The 18,323-nt window shown below is 29.9% G+C and overlaps 1 protein-coding gene across 3 annotated transcripts in view; it reads left to right on the plus strand.

The window, feature by feature from the left end:
• LOC134707983 (sideroflexin-2-like) overlaps window positions 1–15,121 on the plus strand; it is a 25,377-nt gene extending 10,256 nt beyond the window's left edge. Inside the window, exons 5-11 of one of the 3 annotated variants that reach the window (XM_063568184.1) lie at window positions 5,819–5,897; window positions 7,198–7,283; window positions 8,151–8,211; window positions 8,904–8,970; window positions 9,725–9,827; window positions 10,452–10,499; window positions 11,298–15,117. In XM_063568184.1, the coding sequence (XP_063424254.1) occupies window positions 5,819–5,897; window positions 7,198–7,283; window positions 8,151–8,211; window positions 8,904–8,970; window positions 9,725–9,827; window positions 10,452–10,499; window positions 11,298–11,409 (556 nt within the window). In that variant the 3' untranslated portion in view covers window positions 11,410–15,117. Of the gene's footprint in view, window positions 1–5,818; window positions 5,898–7,197; window positions 7,284–8,150; window positions 8,212–8,903; window positions 8,971–9,724; window positions 9,828–10,451; window positions 10,500–11,297 lie in introns of all 3 variants that reach the window. The other 2 variants (XM_063568185.1, XM_063568186.1) reach the window with 2 other exon arrangements.
• The last annotated feature ends 3,202 nt before the right edge of the window (window positions 15,122–18,323 follow it).

The following is an 18,323-nucleotide window of genomic DNA, read 5'->3' on the forward strand; positions in this document are numbered from 1 at the left end:
TTCAAAATGTATCAATAGAAATTTATGTAAAAAAATACATATATTATATATAGACGGTATTTATATTCAAATTGGAATATGACTGCATGATTTGCTTCACTCACAGTCTTGTCTGTATATAATATATAATGAAACATTGAGGTAAGAACCGAAGGTTAGGGAAAAAAAGGGGGGGGTAGGTTTATTTTGAAAAAAAAAATCATACATGTAGATTCTTGAAAAGATAACGTTTGGTCGGCGAGTCTGATTATGAATAGAATAATGATAATGAATAGAATCAATTTTATTTTCAGAAATTTCATATACATGTATAACATCGATATAACTTGATTTTAGCTTCAGAGCTTAGTTAGTATTGCAGTTCAACCCCGACGTTTAGATTTTTGTTAAAAAATACTTCAAAAATTTTTTTTTTTCGAATTCATGAAGTATTGTGAAATAATCAAATTTTCTCCTGTGTTTTACCAAAAATTGAGAATATGTAAATCTTTCTAGCATTGTAGTATTAAAGTATGAATACTTCCTGACAAAAATAAATAAAACATTGCGTGCGGCTCTCATGAATTTTATCACCATGTTAACGTATTTTTCCCTTGGAAACAGAGTTATTATTAATTTGAATTCTGCGGTATGGGGAATTCAATGTTCTCAATTAATTCCAAACCCTTATGAAAAGACATGCATTGAAGCATATATATGAGCTTTAAACTGCAATCGTGCTGTATTATTACAACAGTTGCCATGGTGACAAATATCACCCATAACAGTCAATCAAATGATGTATAATATAGTTTATGTAAAAAATTACATATAATTATGTTAGTAATTTTCATTTTTTCTAATGGGAATATAACTGCATGCTTTGCTTTGTTTCACTCTCAGTACTGTCATGACTGTCTATGCTCATTGAAAAGACTTAACAAATTTTAATATATACACTGTTGCATTTTGGGGGGAGTAGTGGAGGTTGGGTATTTTTTGTTTGAATCTTTCATAAATCAGGATCATGCACAGCTAAGATGTGCATTAACTACCTCAGATATACTGCAAAGTTCAAATGTGCTCTTAACCGATCCTAGACTTTGAAAGGGTATAATTCCATAAAATAAAAATAAACAGCTGCGCCATGAGCACATGTTACACCCGTCGCTTTTTCAAAGAATATTAAAAAATAATATTTTCTCAATGTCATATCACAAATTCATGAAAAACTAATGGGAGGTTATGTTGAAAGATATAAACCTGGCGTCACCAAAGTTTCATAACTACTCAAAGCATTGTCTGAAAACTGGCATATTCCCCCTTTTTATGATTAAAATAACATTTATTCGTGACCCAAAACGTATACAAATTAAAAGTGAACTCCCGTTAATAAATATAAACAATTTATTGAACGAAAAATGGAAAAAAATGGGGAGAGTTTAAGATTGCAAAGTGAAATTTTTTTTCTCAGTTTATTTAACTTTCTAAATTGAGGTACATTTCTCGTTGGTTCATCTTTCTCTAAGCATACAGCTTAAGGGACGAAAAGCAATGCATCTATATTTGGTTATGATTTTGCATACACCTTTTTGTAAGTACACCAAAATGGAACTAAAACTGTAGGAGATGTAGGTTGTACGTCAATTACACAGCAATCAAACGAAAAAAAACCCCAAATAATGAAATTTAGCAGGCAACATAAAGATTTCAACAATACTAGTAGTTATAGGTGGATTTTGTTGGTTTATGTGTAACATATGTTTTTCGTTCCTTATTTGTTAATAAATAGGTTTTCTTGTTTGAATTGATTTACATTGTCATTTCGGGACCTTTCATAGCTGACTATGCGGCATGGGCTTTGCCCAATGTTGAAGGCCGTATGATAACCTATAGTTGTTAATTTCTGTGTCATTTTGGTCTCTTGTGAAGATTTGTTTCAATTTGGCAATTATACCACATCTTTTTATTTTATTTGAACCGAAATAATAAAAAAATAAATACATGAAAGTCGAAAAAAATTATATATGGTATGTATGACAGAAAAAAGGGTTCAGAAAGGTTTTCTTAAATATCAAATGGTCACATAGATATTTCTTCACTTAACCAGGTCATTTAAGGTAAACTATACAGTTTTAAACTCAGTGGCAGATCCAGAACTTTGTGTAAAAAGGGAGGGTTGCTCCAGTTACACTTCAGTGATTACCTTTATGATCAACCAAATTTTTCCCACGAAATAAATTGCGTCACATGTAAATAAACAATTACATGTGCGAGAACATAAGTATGCTAATTTATGCATTTCCATATAAGGTAGTGATCCCGACCTGTTCAATAGGTTTTATAAATTATAAATTGGTTTTATAACAATCAAGGTTAATTAAAAATTCACCTGAGATTTACCTGTATTTTTTAAAAGGTAATATAGTTGATACACTGTTCAGTGGCGGATCCAGAAAGAAAAGGGTTGGTGTTGGTTGGGGGTGGGGGGTTGGGGCTCCGGAGGTTGGAAACCCCCCTTTTTTGACGATCAATGCATTTGAATGAGAGCATATAGTTGGACCCCCCTCCCCCCCCATTTTACTCTGGATTGGGCCCCCTTTTTAAGATGACTGGAACAGCCATTGCTGTTTAAGTGTATTATTTTAATAAAAAATTGATACACTGTTTATTTGCAAACTGTTTTTTTTTTCTATAAAGCGTACCTTAAAATAAAGAATAAGTCAGCTAGACAGAGGTATACGTAATATATGATTAAAAAATCATTGAATTTGTTAATCTAAAATTAGAAATGCAGCATATATGATAATTTATCAACACAAACCACTGTTGTTTCCAATACACACAAAGTATCTGGAGAAAAGCACAAGGAACAGGAATTTGGATTCTGGTATATGTCACTGTACTGCCTTCAACAATGAGCAAATTACATACTGCATAGTCAGCTACAAAGGGCCCCGAAATCACAAATGAACAAACAAATCAATGTGACAAATATATTGTTTTGATGTAACACAACAACAAATGACAACCACTGTATTTCAGGCTCCTGACTTGGGAACATATGGAATGTGGCAAGGTGAAACATGTAAGTGGGATTCCAATCCTCCCTGTAAAACATAAACACAAAGTGGAAATGGCCTGCTACTTGTATATACCAACAACAAAAAGACACTAAGAACATATCTGGAGTACTTCAGTTACTGAAAGCTAATTTAAAGCCAAAACAACAAATAAAAAAATTACACAACTAATTAGACTGCATGCTCTTTACTGACTATGAAACAAAATACTGATGGGATCATTTCACAATACTGGAGCTGAGACTACACATCATCTAAAGGAATGGCAAAGCAAGTCAACGAAACATTTCAGCACTTGCGACCAAACATTTAAACAAATAAAACAACTGAAACATGAGGAATCTAGGCCTCAACCATGATTCACTATGCAGCATTAATGCCCCACCAAGAAGTAACAACAGTACAGTTTGACGTTGCAGCCACCCACCTTATTCACGTTGAATAGATAAATAAACTTTAATAGGCTAATATACTGTGGATTTCTGTGTGTGTGCTACAATGTGTGATTTGCTGTAGTGCTGTTTCTTGTATTGTTTGTTTCATATTATAATGCTTGCGTGACTTTACTTTTGAATTTGTGTTATAAAAGAAATATTAGATAATTTGCTTTATTTCTTTATTTCGATTGTTTAATGCTATATGATCATGTTTTTGTCTCTTTCACTTATTCAGAATTTCCATTCTCAATTTCATTCTATTTCTTTCATTTTTATTTGAATTAAAAACAAAAAATTCAGACATATAGAAAAATAACCTATTTCCTATCCCAAAAAACATTGGCCAATTAAAAGTTGATTAAGTATAATCCTTTGTTTAGATAAGTTTTCCTCCTATTCCCACATGAATTTTTCACTTTCCTTACCAGATTTATAAAAAAAAGTGCGAATAGGAAGAACGAACCGTTTAAACAATGCTGAATATCTATTTATTTAAGATTATTTTTCTATAAAATTTGATTTTTTTGCATTAAATATCTATCTCTGCCATAATATGTAAAAATAATATACATAACAGCACTCCTTCTAGTCCTAAGTGGCATTGTGTAGGTCTTTAGTGCACAAAGGAGTCCTTAGCAGTGTTTAGACGTACCGTTAACTTTTACAATTCTAGACCAAAATAAAATTTGAATTTGGAGATATTGAGAAAAATCCAGGAATACAATTTTTTTAGGAAACCATGTACCAAATTCAGCAGTCCTATATTATTTACTCTGTCTCTCCATCTAAAATTTCTATGCCGTACTTTCTTATTACAATAAACAAATGACCCTTTCATGAAATCAAGAGATATGAGTTGTAAATATAGAGAAATATGATTTTTGTTGATTATGGTTGAAAGAAGTCCGATTACAGGTCTGCAAAACAGATATTATAAGGTACATAATGGTTTGTATCAAATCTGAACTTTTTTGTTCCCATGGTAACCAAAAGCAGATCAAGTGTAAATTAACTATCTAACTGTTGAGTATATTATTCAAACTCCATTATTTATATGTATCCAATACCTAGAAAACCTTGTATTTGATGCTGATTCTGAATTAATTTAGCAATTTCAGACCGGTTGCTAGGGCTTTCTTTTGGTTGCTATGGTCTTTCAGCCTCTTATATTAAAGCTTATATATTTTTTTTTATCATTTTCAAACAAATCATAAGTTTTATTGTCTGTTAAATTACATTAATACAAACAAAATAGCAAACGTTTGATAATGAACAAGTATTATGTTTTGTCATTTTTATGAATTTTACCAATTTTTGTTGCCATGGTAACAAAAAATTTCAAAAAAACCCAGATGTTTTTTTCCTGTTTTTAATAATTCAATGTACAAACTTTAAGATGCAACCATAGTTTATAATGACCTTGTCTGCTCAATGTTATTTTTTCTTCATTTAAAGTATGATATTTAAGCTATTTTCGGAAAATGTCAAAATACAGATTTTTGCACCTTTTTAAATACCATTTTAGCCTAATATCAAAAAAAAAATTTCACAAACTCAACATCAAAATATAAACTTCATATAATGCCTAATTATATGTTGAAATTATTTCTTTTCTTGAAATTGTCATTATCATGAAATTGCTGCAACCAAAAAGTAGACATTTTCCAATTTTCATGCCTGATTTCATCATAAATTCCTCAAAAAAATGGCTGCATGTTTCCATAGCAACCGTTCAAGAAAATTAAAAAAAAAACCTTGCAAACTTTATTTCAATCTTAACTGCCTATCATATAAAAGAATTAAGCAGTTCTTAGACATATGATGAATCACCCCCTGCCTGGATCTTACAAATAGCTGTACTTAATTCATAGTTTAACAATTTGCAAAACATGAAATCTCCTTTTTCTGTATTTAAACCTTTTTATTACAAAATAAAATCATAAAATTTTATGGTTATCTATTGTTTTTGAACAGCCTATTACAATAGATAAAAGTAACCATTAACTTGAATTTGTAAAAAAAATGTAATATTAGTTAAGTGGAATGTTAAGAAACAGACATACTTAGCATGATGTTTTTAGCATGTTGATAAGTATTGTTAGGGAACTTATATTGTAACATCATTCCCTTATGCAGTTGTAACTATAGAAATCTTTCAACTTTTCCCTCATAATAGGGGAATTGGCACTTTAAATAATTTTATACTAGTGTGATTATGATCAACAGATTGTTGTACATTTCTGGAAATTTTTAGTTGCTATAAAGTACACAGTAAACTAATTCTACTTCCTGAAATAAATACTTCTCATTATATTTCAGCCAGATTGTCACAGCCTATGTTTCTGCTACAACTTCTGCTTTGGTTACTGCCCTGGGTCTCAAGTCTCTCCTAGCAAACGTAAGTATACTCTCTTTTCTAGTAATTTTATGTGTGCGATTTTTAGAGTTGAGGATCTGGTATATATTTTAGATGATGGTTGTTTTTCAGTATTTGTTTAAGATTGATAAACAACTATGTTTTAATAAAATGATATTAATGAAATCAGAATATTATAGTACGCTTTCAACAGTTATCTTGAATATCAAAGTATTTCAGATCCAAGCAGAATGAAGAAGTAAAGAAGAAATGTTTTTGTACCGGTTTTAAGAATTTTTATGCCACTTCACTAGGTGGCTAGGACATATATTCTTACGCTACCTATGTCCAGCATTTGTCCTACTGTAATTCTTATTAAAATATAATTTTCAATTTATTCTGGTATGATATTTGATTTGCCTTGACAAAGTGACAGAGCCAAGATTGAAGCATGCAATTTCCAGCATCTGTGGTGTCATCAAAGTTAAAGTTTGTGATTAAGTCATTTTTAAGGACCCACTAATAGTAGGTCAATGATATTCAGTAGGCATTTGTTTTAGCATTTGCACATTTAATTTCCATTGAGGTTATATGGCCACTGATCTAAGTCATGATGCAATGGCTTTTAAATTTATATGTACATTATATGTTAAAGTTTGTATTTAGGTCAATTTAAAGGAAGCATAATTGATAAAACAGTGAAATTTTGTATTACTTGTATGAGAATCAGCATTTCTCATTTCCATAGAGATTATTTGGCAGTGCACAATCAGTCATGGTTCATTAACTTCCAATGCTTTGCATAGTTTATATGTAAAGGTATTGCCATTTTTGTTTCAACATTTGCATTAAGCTATCAAAACTATGTACAGGCAAGGTACATCTCTCAACAGTTTATTCGTTTATCAGTGTGTAAAGATGAACTCTAAATCTAGTTCCTTTATGACAATCTGAGTTGTAGGCTTTTGAAATAGAAAATTTTATAAGCATTTTACTCTCTCTTATTTTTTTGTAACATCTGTTGATCATTTGCTTATTTTTGGTTCAATTACATTATTCTATGATGAATTACAGGTTGATTTTGGGGACACACTCTTTGCAATATGCCTGATGGGATAGCATTCATATACCTTATTGCTATTTGTCTGCCATCACTAAAGTTCCAGTAAAATTTTGATGTCATAATAGAAAATATCTGACACCATAATGGGAAAGTGATTGTTGTACAAAAATGTATGATGTCGAAAGTTCAAAGGGGACAGATTATCGGGTCAAGCTGGACAGATTTCCAAATAGCGATAAGGTGTATTATTTACCAACACATCATGTTTTCTATTTACAGACGAGATCACCAATTTTACAGAGGTTTGTTCCCTTTGCTGCTGTAGCTGCTTCTAATGCTGTTAACGTTCCTTTAATGAGACAAAGGTATGTCCACAGAGGTTGATTGATTTATAACAAGTCATTTAGGAGATAACTGTATTGTATTTTAAGCTTGGCCTTCGTAAAACGTAGATTTTACTGTCGCAAATTTAGTTTACCTAGCGACGCGGAGCAGAGATAGGTAAACGGATATTTGCGACAGTAAAATCAAGTTTAACGAAGACCAGGCTTAAAATACAATACAGTTATCTCCATTCTAATGCCACATATTAAAATAAATGTCATTTAATATATTTTGGCTTAAAAATGTCATAAATGAAAAAGTCCGTGAAACTGGTGCATTGTCTTTAGCATCTAAACAATGTGACGTCATGTATTGACTCTGGATGTCAAACATGAATACTATACATATTTTTACTTTTCGTATGCTTCAGAAGGGTTTCAATATAGACTAAAAGAAGATTTTGAGGCTCAAAATGTGAATGTCTTGTTTATTTTTTGAGAAATTACATATCCCAGAATTCAAAATGGTGGCTTTCTTAGTTACGGACTGGTAGAACGTGGAATCTAACCCCTCAAAATATTTATCAACGTCCAATGAAAATTATCGTTACAAACTAATTGCATTAGAATAATGGTTTTGGTTACAATTTGCTTAAACTCTTTTTCCTTTTTCACTGTTGCAAGATCTGAAAACATACTGTAAGATGTCATGTTAAGATGATGCATGCAAGTTTTTTAATCCAACAATCATTTTGAGAGACAAATCCAATTTTCTTATGTAGTTTTAATACAACTTTGATAAAAATGGGCTTAAATAGAAGTTTGTTTTTACCCAATTTCATATTTTGAATTTATTCTGGCATTAACCTATTCAGTACCATAAATAATGTTTTGATAATTATATTGCAGCGAGTTTGCCCATGGTGTGACTATGTTTGATGAAAAGAATAATAAAATAACAGAGTCTCGGGTAAGTTTGTACACAAAACAAAAAAATCAATTGGCTTAAAATGTCACTTCAGTTAATTCAATTTTAGCTGACCTTGGACTGAAGTCTGTCATTGTATGCTGTTGTAAATTTTTGCAAAACTCATATCCTTCAAAATCACCAAGACAATCCTGACTCAGCTTTGCCACAATCACAATTTAGATAATTTGTTCCCACTTAGCTAAAATATGTTTTTGGCAATATTTTATTTTTAAAGTTATAAAAGATGGAACAAAACATTCAAATTCTGCAATGTAGCTAAAATCTTGTGAGTTACAATCAAATTAGATTCAATTCAAGATCTACCTTTATGTGTTTTTCAAAAGACAATATTATTAAATGCTGATTATTTTAAGGTTTATGTAAAACAAGGTGCACAAGATTCTTCAAAAGCTGCAAAGAAAAAAAGATATTACACTCATGTGAAAAATATATGATAGAATTTTTGTTCACAATTTCCATTCACATTATGAATGTAATGTGGGACCCACAATGCAAAATTGTCAGGTCAAACCAAAGATAAAGCCTATAAACAGTATGATTAACGTAAAAGAGGTCACTGTTTGCTAGTAGACAATTCTTAACCTTAGGGTTAACCATTATTACCTCCCCTGAATGTAAATTATCTTTTACCATAAGTGAACATATAACTGTATTGTATGATTTGGTTTCAGTATGCTGCAGTTAAAGGTATTAGCCAGGTTGTGATATCCAGGATACTTATAGCAGCTCCAAGCATGAGTATGTATAACTATAAACCTATAGACATAACATATTGGTTATAATGTATAAAGTGATGTTTCCATAGCAACGTAGTGTGTTTATATGATCTCTTACAACAGTATTGCTATTGTTTGAAATGGTACATGGTTCACAACAATCAATAAAAAAACAAACTACTGCAAACATTTATACAATTATATATAAGTTGACATTTTCACTTCAGGATATAAAGATCTACTAACTGTACACAAAAGAAAAAAATCTACACCCAAGGGAAATATTTCAAAATGCAGACATTATCATATAGCCATCATTTGTTGACATAAACAGAATACTTTCCTTCTTAATAACTTTATTAAAAAAAGTATGCCCATCATAGTGTTGATGGTTATTTCCCATAAATCTAAAGCATTTTAAGGTGGTACCTAACACTACAGGGAGATAACTGTTTTAATCACATTGTTTTGTTTAGGAAATACTTAGCTTCTCAATGATAAAAACTAATGTTTGTCAAACTGCTATATGTATAACCAACAATTTTTTTCTTATAAAGTGGTTGGTTCAAATTTTTTGAAATATTTATATTTTTGTCAAAGGGTCAAAGTTAACATTTGGTCAAAATTTTATGAAAATTAAACGAGCCAAATTGATATTAGTCAAGGTGTTGGGTACCACCTTAATGAATGTTGCAAGCCGTAAGAAAAAATGCTGTACCAGTATTTTTTTGAATTTCTTGCTTAAAAGATGTATTTTAGTTTTGAAATATTTGTAGTATTATTGCCTGTATTTATGGAGAGGATAGAAAAGAAAGCCTTTATGATAAAGTATGGAAAATATATTTATGCACCATTACAAATAGGATTAGCTGGTTTAAGGTGAGTTGAAATCTTCCTTATTTGTCACTTATTATATTTTTGCATTCATCTTTACTTGTCAACTTTCATCTTTCTACTCAAAATAGAAGAATATTTTCAAAGTTAAGTAAATAGGACAATATGAAAAAGAAACCTCATCAGCTTTTGTAGACAATCTTTTAATGAGAAAATAAAAATAAATATTACAAATATAAGGCTATTTATTATTAAGATTAGAAAACAAGAAGTGAATTCATCACTTTTACCGATATCTCTTTTTTGGTTGATGTAGCTTATTTAAACATGTTTAACTAGTGTACACCAAATATTTATCATCAGTTTCTTTATTTTGTTCAGTCTACAGTTGTGTAAGATATTTTAGGAGAGCAATAGTTGTTCCTTTAAACTTGATTCTTAAACTTTGAGATATATTACACTTTCTTATAATGATTGATATTGGGTTTCTTTAAGTATGCAGCTCTATTGCCATCCATATTTTTTGTTCTTTATATTACCAAAACCCTTACATTTTATTCCCAATTAACAAATTCAATCATTTTTTTTTTTTTAAATCAGTTATTTTTTTCATCTATTGTTTATTTATTGCTACATTAGATTATATATTTTTGTATCTTTATATTTCAGTTTATTAGTTATGGTACCAATAGGTTGTGCAATATTTAACCAAAGAAGGTAGGTTTAAAATCAGTAATAAGATATCTATTATTTAAGCTTTTGCAGTTATTTGATTAAATAATCATTGTTCATATTTTTTCAGAATATAATTTAGTGTTTTTAGTAATTTATTTTTAAGTGTTCCCAATGAAGGTTAACAAATCTGTAAATGTAAAGATATTTGTTTCTTTCATTTAGAAGAGCAAATTTTATAAAGAAAAAGATTTTCTTCCAAATTTAAGAATATTGTATTTGATGAATATGTTAAGAGGTACTTCTACACAGTACTGGTAGTGCCTGAAGATGATTTGTATGGCTTTATTAATGTCCTTTTGTCAACCATCAATCTGCATTCATCTTAAGACAATGTTGTATCGTTTGCTGTTATAGATATATATAAGAAGATGTGGTATGAGTGCCAATGCTCTCAAACAACTCTTTATCAAGTCAAACTTTTTTAAATTAACCATTATAGGTCAAAGTACAGTCTTCTACACAGAACCTTGGCTCACAAGAACAGCAAGCTATAAAGGGCTCCAAAAAATGACTAATGTAAAACAATTCAATCAGGAAAACCATGGGTCTGATCTAATTAAAAAACAAGAAACAAGAAACACTTATGAACCACATCAACAAACGATAACTATTGAACATCAGGTTTCTGACTTAGTACATTTTAATAGGTGCCAACCCTACACACATATATATATATATAATTTACAACAAAAACTTGTATCCTTTCTATCTAGAAATACATTTTGTAGTTCTTCAAATAAATTGTTAAATAATGTTTTTTTATATATTATTCCATTTCAGTTCCATCTCCATTGAAGAATTAAAGATTATGGACCACCATAAGTATGACGAAGTTGTAGAGAAATACGGGAAAAACTTACCAAAAACCCTTTATTTCAACAAGGGTTTGTGATGACGATCTATAAATAGATGGACCACAAACTAGTAATATTCACCATAAAGAAAATGTATATGAAGTATAGACCCATATCCAAAAGTATTTTATCCAAGTATTTGGGTGATAATATTGTGCTTGATACAAAGAGTATTATTTTAAATTAAGAAATTATGATATTTTTATTTAATGTTTAATATTCTGTTGAATGATCATGCAAACTGAGGAAAAAAACACATTTTGGGTAGTAATTTTATTATGACATGTTCTGAAATTGCAACGAGAGATAATACAAAATTGTAAGCAGTTTGACAATTAGATTTTGTACACATTATAGAATATCTGAAAACTTATAAATAAAGACATCAGTAGTATATGGCTGTTCAAAAGTCATAAATCGATTGAGAGAAAACAAGTACTCTTAAGCATGTAAATGGTTTACCCCTAATGTGATAGAAATAGAAGTACATAGTAATGTGTTCATTTTTTGGAAAGATCTCAATTGTCCAGGGTATAAATTTCATTGTTCAGATTATCTTGCCTTAATTTGATATTAGTTTAGAATGCATGAATTTATATTAAGTATCTTTTAGACTATTTCACAATCAAGTAAATCATGTTGAATAGGAAATAAAAAATAAATTGAAGGTTTATAACTAAATTATAAATACACTTATAATTAACGCTTGATGGTAAAGGGGGGATAACTATATCTAAGTATTAAGGTGATGCCCTTGACTTACAAATTCTAGATTGCCATGTTTCCTAATACCAATTTACTGGTTGCTAATTTGGGGGACAGACATAGCGTTGTCAAGGATTACTCATAATAATGAATAGAGTAATGTTTTAAGTTAATGATATAATGTAAAAGCATATAACACCAAGTTATATGTTGCTGTTACAAATGAAATAAATTGAAAGTTTAAGTAAAGTCACTATTCTTTTGGATTTTGAAAATGAAAAAAAGGGAAGGTATCTGAAGGTTGAATTAATTTTAATGTCACAATTGCATTTCCTTATTTGAAATAAATATATATTGACATCTTTCAGCTTGCTGTAATATTATCTTGAGGAACAAGGAATTCTTATCTTTTCAATGCATTTTTTTTATCATGTATTATTATTTTTTATTATTTAATGTGCTTATATCCCCAGCTGCTAATTTTTAAATGTAAGAAATATGTTTATATTTTAAACGCCTGTTTACAGGAGGTATTATGGTATAGGATTGTCCGTTCAATGTGAACATTTCGGACAATAACTTAAATAGGCTTTCACCAGTTTTCATAAAACTTTCTAGATATCTATTGATGCAACCTCCTTTTCAGGATTTATGGTTTGAAATTTTTAATTTCTGAGTTATGGGATTGTATTCACAAAAAAATTAGTGCATTTCCACTTTTTCTTCTTTAACGCATTCATGTATTTAAAATGTTCATGAAAGTTAGGTGAAGTGCTTATTTACATTTACAGAAGTCCCATTTCAGTTTTTTCAATTTTCTGATTGTATGTTTTGAAGTATTGCAACTTTATTCATAAAAAAGTGGTGATTTTCCAGTTTTAAGATAATAACATAAAAAATGCACTTATCAGTTTTAATGAATTTTTGATGTTTTTTTTATAAAAATACCTATTGAAATAATCTCCCTTTAAATAAATATGTGATTTTTTTTTATATATAAATCTGTAATGTAACATCAGAACTTTATTTGGTGAAAAATTGTGGAAAACTGTCCCTTATTCAAACATTGGAAGGTTATAAAATTTTATTCATTCCAAAATAGAGGACTCAAACTTTTTTTAATTTGAGGTAGTCTTAATAGTGCCAAATTATTTATGTTTTGTGTCAATGGGTACCACTGTGTGTGTTTATTTTTAGGGGCTGTAATTTGAGCAGCGCTCACAGTAATACTTGTTGATCATATAAATTCATTAAAAGCGTGAAGATGGGCTAAAAGAGAGATGCTTGTATCATACTCTTATTTTGAATTCGGTTTATTTTTTTTATTAGATTTCATATACACTTTTCTTATAACACGATAATCATTATTTTCTGCAAGTCATATAAGTTAAAATCATCAAAAGACAAATGAAATAATTTGGTGCAAGAAGGATGCATTTAAAAATAATTGGTTTGGCATTTCGCTTTATATTATTTTATAATTTGCTATTTTCTTTCAACCTTGTAGTCAAAATCACTTTCAAAATCAAGCTTCTAAGTAATATTTAGATATGAAAACAGCCTTATCTTGCACATCAATATGTGGGGTTTTTCAGAATAAAAATGTGATTTGAATATTTTTATTATTCTCATTAAAGATAACAGCTGTGTTGAAGATCCATTGGTGGCTTTTGACTGTTTACTGCTACCGTATAGCGGGTTATTTTCGCAGGTGTAAAATTTCGCGATTTTCATTGAACACGGTATACGAAATATTTTGGCGGTTATTATTTTGGCGGATTAAAAACTTTAATTCATATCTTTGTTAGTACACCTTTAATTTGGCGGAATTTATTTTGGCGATTTTGTTCTCTCCGCGAAAATAAGCGAAAATTTGCACCCCACGAAAATAACCCGCTATACGGTATTTTGTCGGGTTTGTTGTATTTAGAAACATTCCCAATTTTCATTTTCAATTTTATCAGATTTTTTATTTGGTATGACAGAGGAGCATTTTGTCTTTTCAAGACTCTTCAATGGTGCTCTAATCATAGCAGTTGAAAGGCAGACACATTTTGTTTATATTTGAGTTCATGGAAAACGTTTTTATGAAATAATCAACTGTTCTGATAATGGATAGCTTAATGATAGCAATTGGTTTTTTCATCAGTGCAATGTTTTAAACAAAGTCAATGATGATTTTATTGTTTAGCAATGAAATAATGAAATACACCTGTTTTCTCTCACACAATCAAATATGTAATTCCTATGTGGTATGGGTTTTGCTCATTGTTGATGGTTATTCTGTGACCTATAGTGATAAGTTTAAGATCATCTGGTCTCTGGTTGGATGTTTTCTCATTGGCATTCATACCTCATCTTATTTTTAAATTTACTATAACAGAATCAAGATTTTTGTATCATGTGTAATTACATGCAAGTTTATGATATTAAAAAAAAGTTTAAACATATAATATTTCATATTTCAACCATACATTCACCATTTTAATTTTCAATTCCTTATATTTCCTTGTATATTTTTTTGGTTCATATTATATTTTGTTGTTGAGAAATCCAACCCTGTTAGAAGCCTTATGACATAACAATGTACCTTTCAGCACATTTTTTACAGGCAAGAACAATAATACATTCAGAAATATAATATTTGTTTTCTATTTGTTCCGTTGGTTGATTTTTTGGCTTTTTATTGGCTTCTCCTTTTCTGAATTTTCCTTTTTATTCTGTATATTTAGTTATACCTATTTTCTAGCAAAGTGCATAAAGCGTAAGCAATGATGTACCTTAAATGTATATTCCCACTTAGACATAATCATTTCATAGTATAATTTACTACAATTTTTATTTCGAACACTCATAACATACTGTTTAAATAAAATAAGTCGAGTTATATAAATGTTTTATTCATTTTAGTATTTTTTGCTTGTTTTTATTGCTTTAGTGTTGTTAATGATTTATTTAGGGTGTCATTTGAAATCTTTAATTGAACCAGAATGCTCACATTAAACTTATTTCTTATTTATATTATATAACTGTTTTTGTTAAAATGCATTTATTCAATATAATAATTATTATATTTATATTGAAAAGTACAGATACTGTTAATAAATGGAATAAAGTTTATTTTATTGAACACGGTCATATTATTTTTAGCGTTGTGAATATAAGATAGATTTTATATACATTCCTTTTCTTTGTATCAATATCTGTCTATACAATCATGAAAAGATAAAAAATGCAAACTATATGAGGAACTTGAATAATTTAACATCAGGTCCACAGAATGATCATGGTAAAAATATATGATTGAAAGGTATAATTATATTTATTCCAGTCTCATGGCCAATTTCTGTTGAACAATCTTTTATTTACTGATATGTGAATGGTTGTCATATGGTATGTAGTTATTCTAGTATTTTAAATTTTATGGACAACTTTTAAAAATGTATTGATTAATTGATTGATTGATTGTGCCATTTAACACCACTTTCAGCACTATTGACAATATTGTTGTGTCCCTTTGATGGAGGAAGGTAGAGTGTCTGGAGAGATCCATGACCTTCTACAGGATAACTGTCAAACCTAATTAATTAAGATTGTAATGGAAGGGCCCCGAATAGAACACACCTGCCATGTCATGCGTGGGGTTCAAACTCACAACCCCAGTTTTATAAAGGCTAGTGGTAAAGTATATGAACTAATTGGACAACTCAGTCATCTTTTTTTATGGAAAATTGTGTGATTGAACAGCAATTTCTTTTCCAACCCCCTAGTCATATAGATAATGTCCCTCCTCCTAACCAGGGTAGTGGTGTAACAGTACAACATAAGAACACACTATGAAAAGGGCTCAACTCATCAGATCGATACCATGGATACAAAGCAGAAAAAAACAACCAAACAAACACAGAGAGGATTTGGCAGGGAATTTATACAACCCCCTAAACTTTATTTGGAAACACTCAGACATATAGATTCTTACATTGATACCAGTGGATTATCGGATTTATCCAATCGAGATAGTTAAATTATCAATTTTAAAGTCCGAGCCGCCTCGGCAAGGTCTTTAAAATTTATAATTTAACTATCGAGATTGGATAAATCCGATAATTCACGAGTAAATATGTAAGAATCTGTTTCTCTAATGATTAAAAAGACATTTTCTTTTTTTGTTAACTGAAAATCCCCTTCCAGTGCCTTTCACATAGCACGAAGTTGTCAATTTCATTAACACCTGTTATCAAATTTTGATTCATCCAGTTAGTTAAAAAGGTCATGACCCTTAAAATCATCCAATGATCTTTTGAGATCAGCAGCAACCACACGTTGATTAAATTTTTTTATACAATGGGTTCGGAAAGGGATAAATTTCCATAGAATTAGAGAAACATATTTACATGTGTAACAAGAGGCGACATACATAGTCATAATTATGGGTTCTACAAAACATGGTTAACATATAAACATATTAATTACAATATTTTTAACAATATCTTAATAAACAGTTAAGTTCTTTGATATTGCAAAATTAAAGCAGTCCTTTCATATTCTCTACACATGGATACATGCTGTAATATTCTGAAATATGTATTTTTCTGATATTTTTAACAATATCAGACTGGCACTCAAATAAGTAGTGAAACTAAAATAAGTAAACAAAACCAAAAACACAAATTACATCAAACTTAAATAGAATCTAAGAGGAAAGAAAGTTTCGATTTTTTTCAATGGTTGAAGCTCCATCCAATTTCTGAAAGATATACGACTCTCAATGATTTTGGAAACTGTACAAAGAATAACTATGAGCAAACAAAAATCTGTTTGTTATATTTTTGTTCCCTGTTTTTCTTGTGTGTGGTAATACACATAAAGATTGTCTTTTCTGCCTCTTAAAATTTGTATAATATAATTTTAAATGAGAACAATTACCAACTCTACAAAAAATGAGGAAAAACATATTGTATAGATTTTGTTGTTGAAGGAAAGTCGCAAAATTGGAGACCTAGGGATTACAATCTGGTGGCAATGGCGAAAACTAATTGTCTAATGCTTTATATTTCAGGAGCTAGACGCTCAGGACGCTTCATACTCTGTATGAAAATACCTTATACTACAAAAGTTCCTTGACCTCATTTTCATGGTTCAATGAACGCTTTAAAAAAAAACCACCATTTATTTTTTTAAAAGTGAAATGCTCTCTTTTTATGGGGAATATGATAATTACATTTGGTATTTGAGTTCTTTGCAAGGTCTACATGCTTGTCGACAAGTCAAAAACATTTTTTTCTTTCAATTTTATCATTACATATAGTGGCAGCTGAGGGTAAAACAAACATTTTTTTATCCCAGAATCAAAAACTAATTATTTTTTTCTCCAAAAACTGGAAACAAACTTTTTTTTCCAAAAAAAAACATAACCCCCCCCCCCCCCCCCCCCCGAAAATCAAATGGTTGCTGCCTAAGGTCTTGAAGTATAGATTCTAGGTACTGACGTTGTTTATCCTCTAAATAACTTGTAATACAGGTAGTATTCTTTTATTATACGACCGCAAAAATTTAAAATGTTTTGGTCGTATATTGGTATCACGTTGGCGTCGTCGTCCGAAGACTTTTGGTTTTTGCACTATAACTTTAGTTTAAGTAAATAGAAATCTATGCCCAGTTTTTAAGTTCGTCCAAATTGGGGTCCAAAATGAATCTTTGTTTGATTTCAACAAAAATGGTATACATGGAGTTCTTTAATATATGCTTAATCTAACCATGTATTTAGATTTTTGATGTTCTGGCCCGGTTATCAAATTGGTCCACATTGAGGTCTAAAGGGTCCAAAATTGAACTTTATTTGATTTCATCAAAAATTGAATTCTTGGGATTCTTTGATATACTGAATCTAACCATATATTTTGATTTTGGATATTGGACCATAACAGGTAATGTCCAATTTAAAATTTTAAGTTTTTAAGTTTAAGTTCTCACACCACATTCATTATGTGTCAGAAACCTATTTGTGTCAACTATTTAATCACAATCCAAATTCAGACCTGTATCAAGCTTGAATGTTGTATCCATACTTGCCCCAATGTTCAGGGTTCGAACTCTGCGGTCGTATAAAGCTGCGCCCTTTGGATCATCTGGTTTGTCTTTGTAAATTATTACTTTTACTGTTTAGGCTATTTTTGTTAATGTCCATTTGACGTGGCTCCATAATTGTACATCCCTTCATTGTGTTATTGTACTATGGTAATTTTTT

This window comes from Mytilus trossulus, chromosome 2 (genome assembly GCF_036588685.1).
Source record: "Mytilus trossulus isolate FHL-02 chromosome 2, PNRI_Mtr1.1.1.hap1, whole genome shotgun sequence".
Classification (NCBI taxonomy): domain Eukaryota; kingdom Metazoa; phylum Mollusca; class Bivalvia; order Mytilida; family Mytilidae; genus Mytilus; species Mytilus trossulus.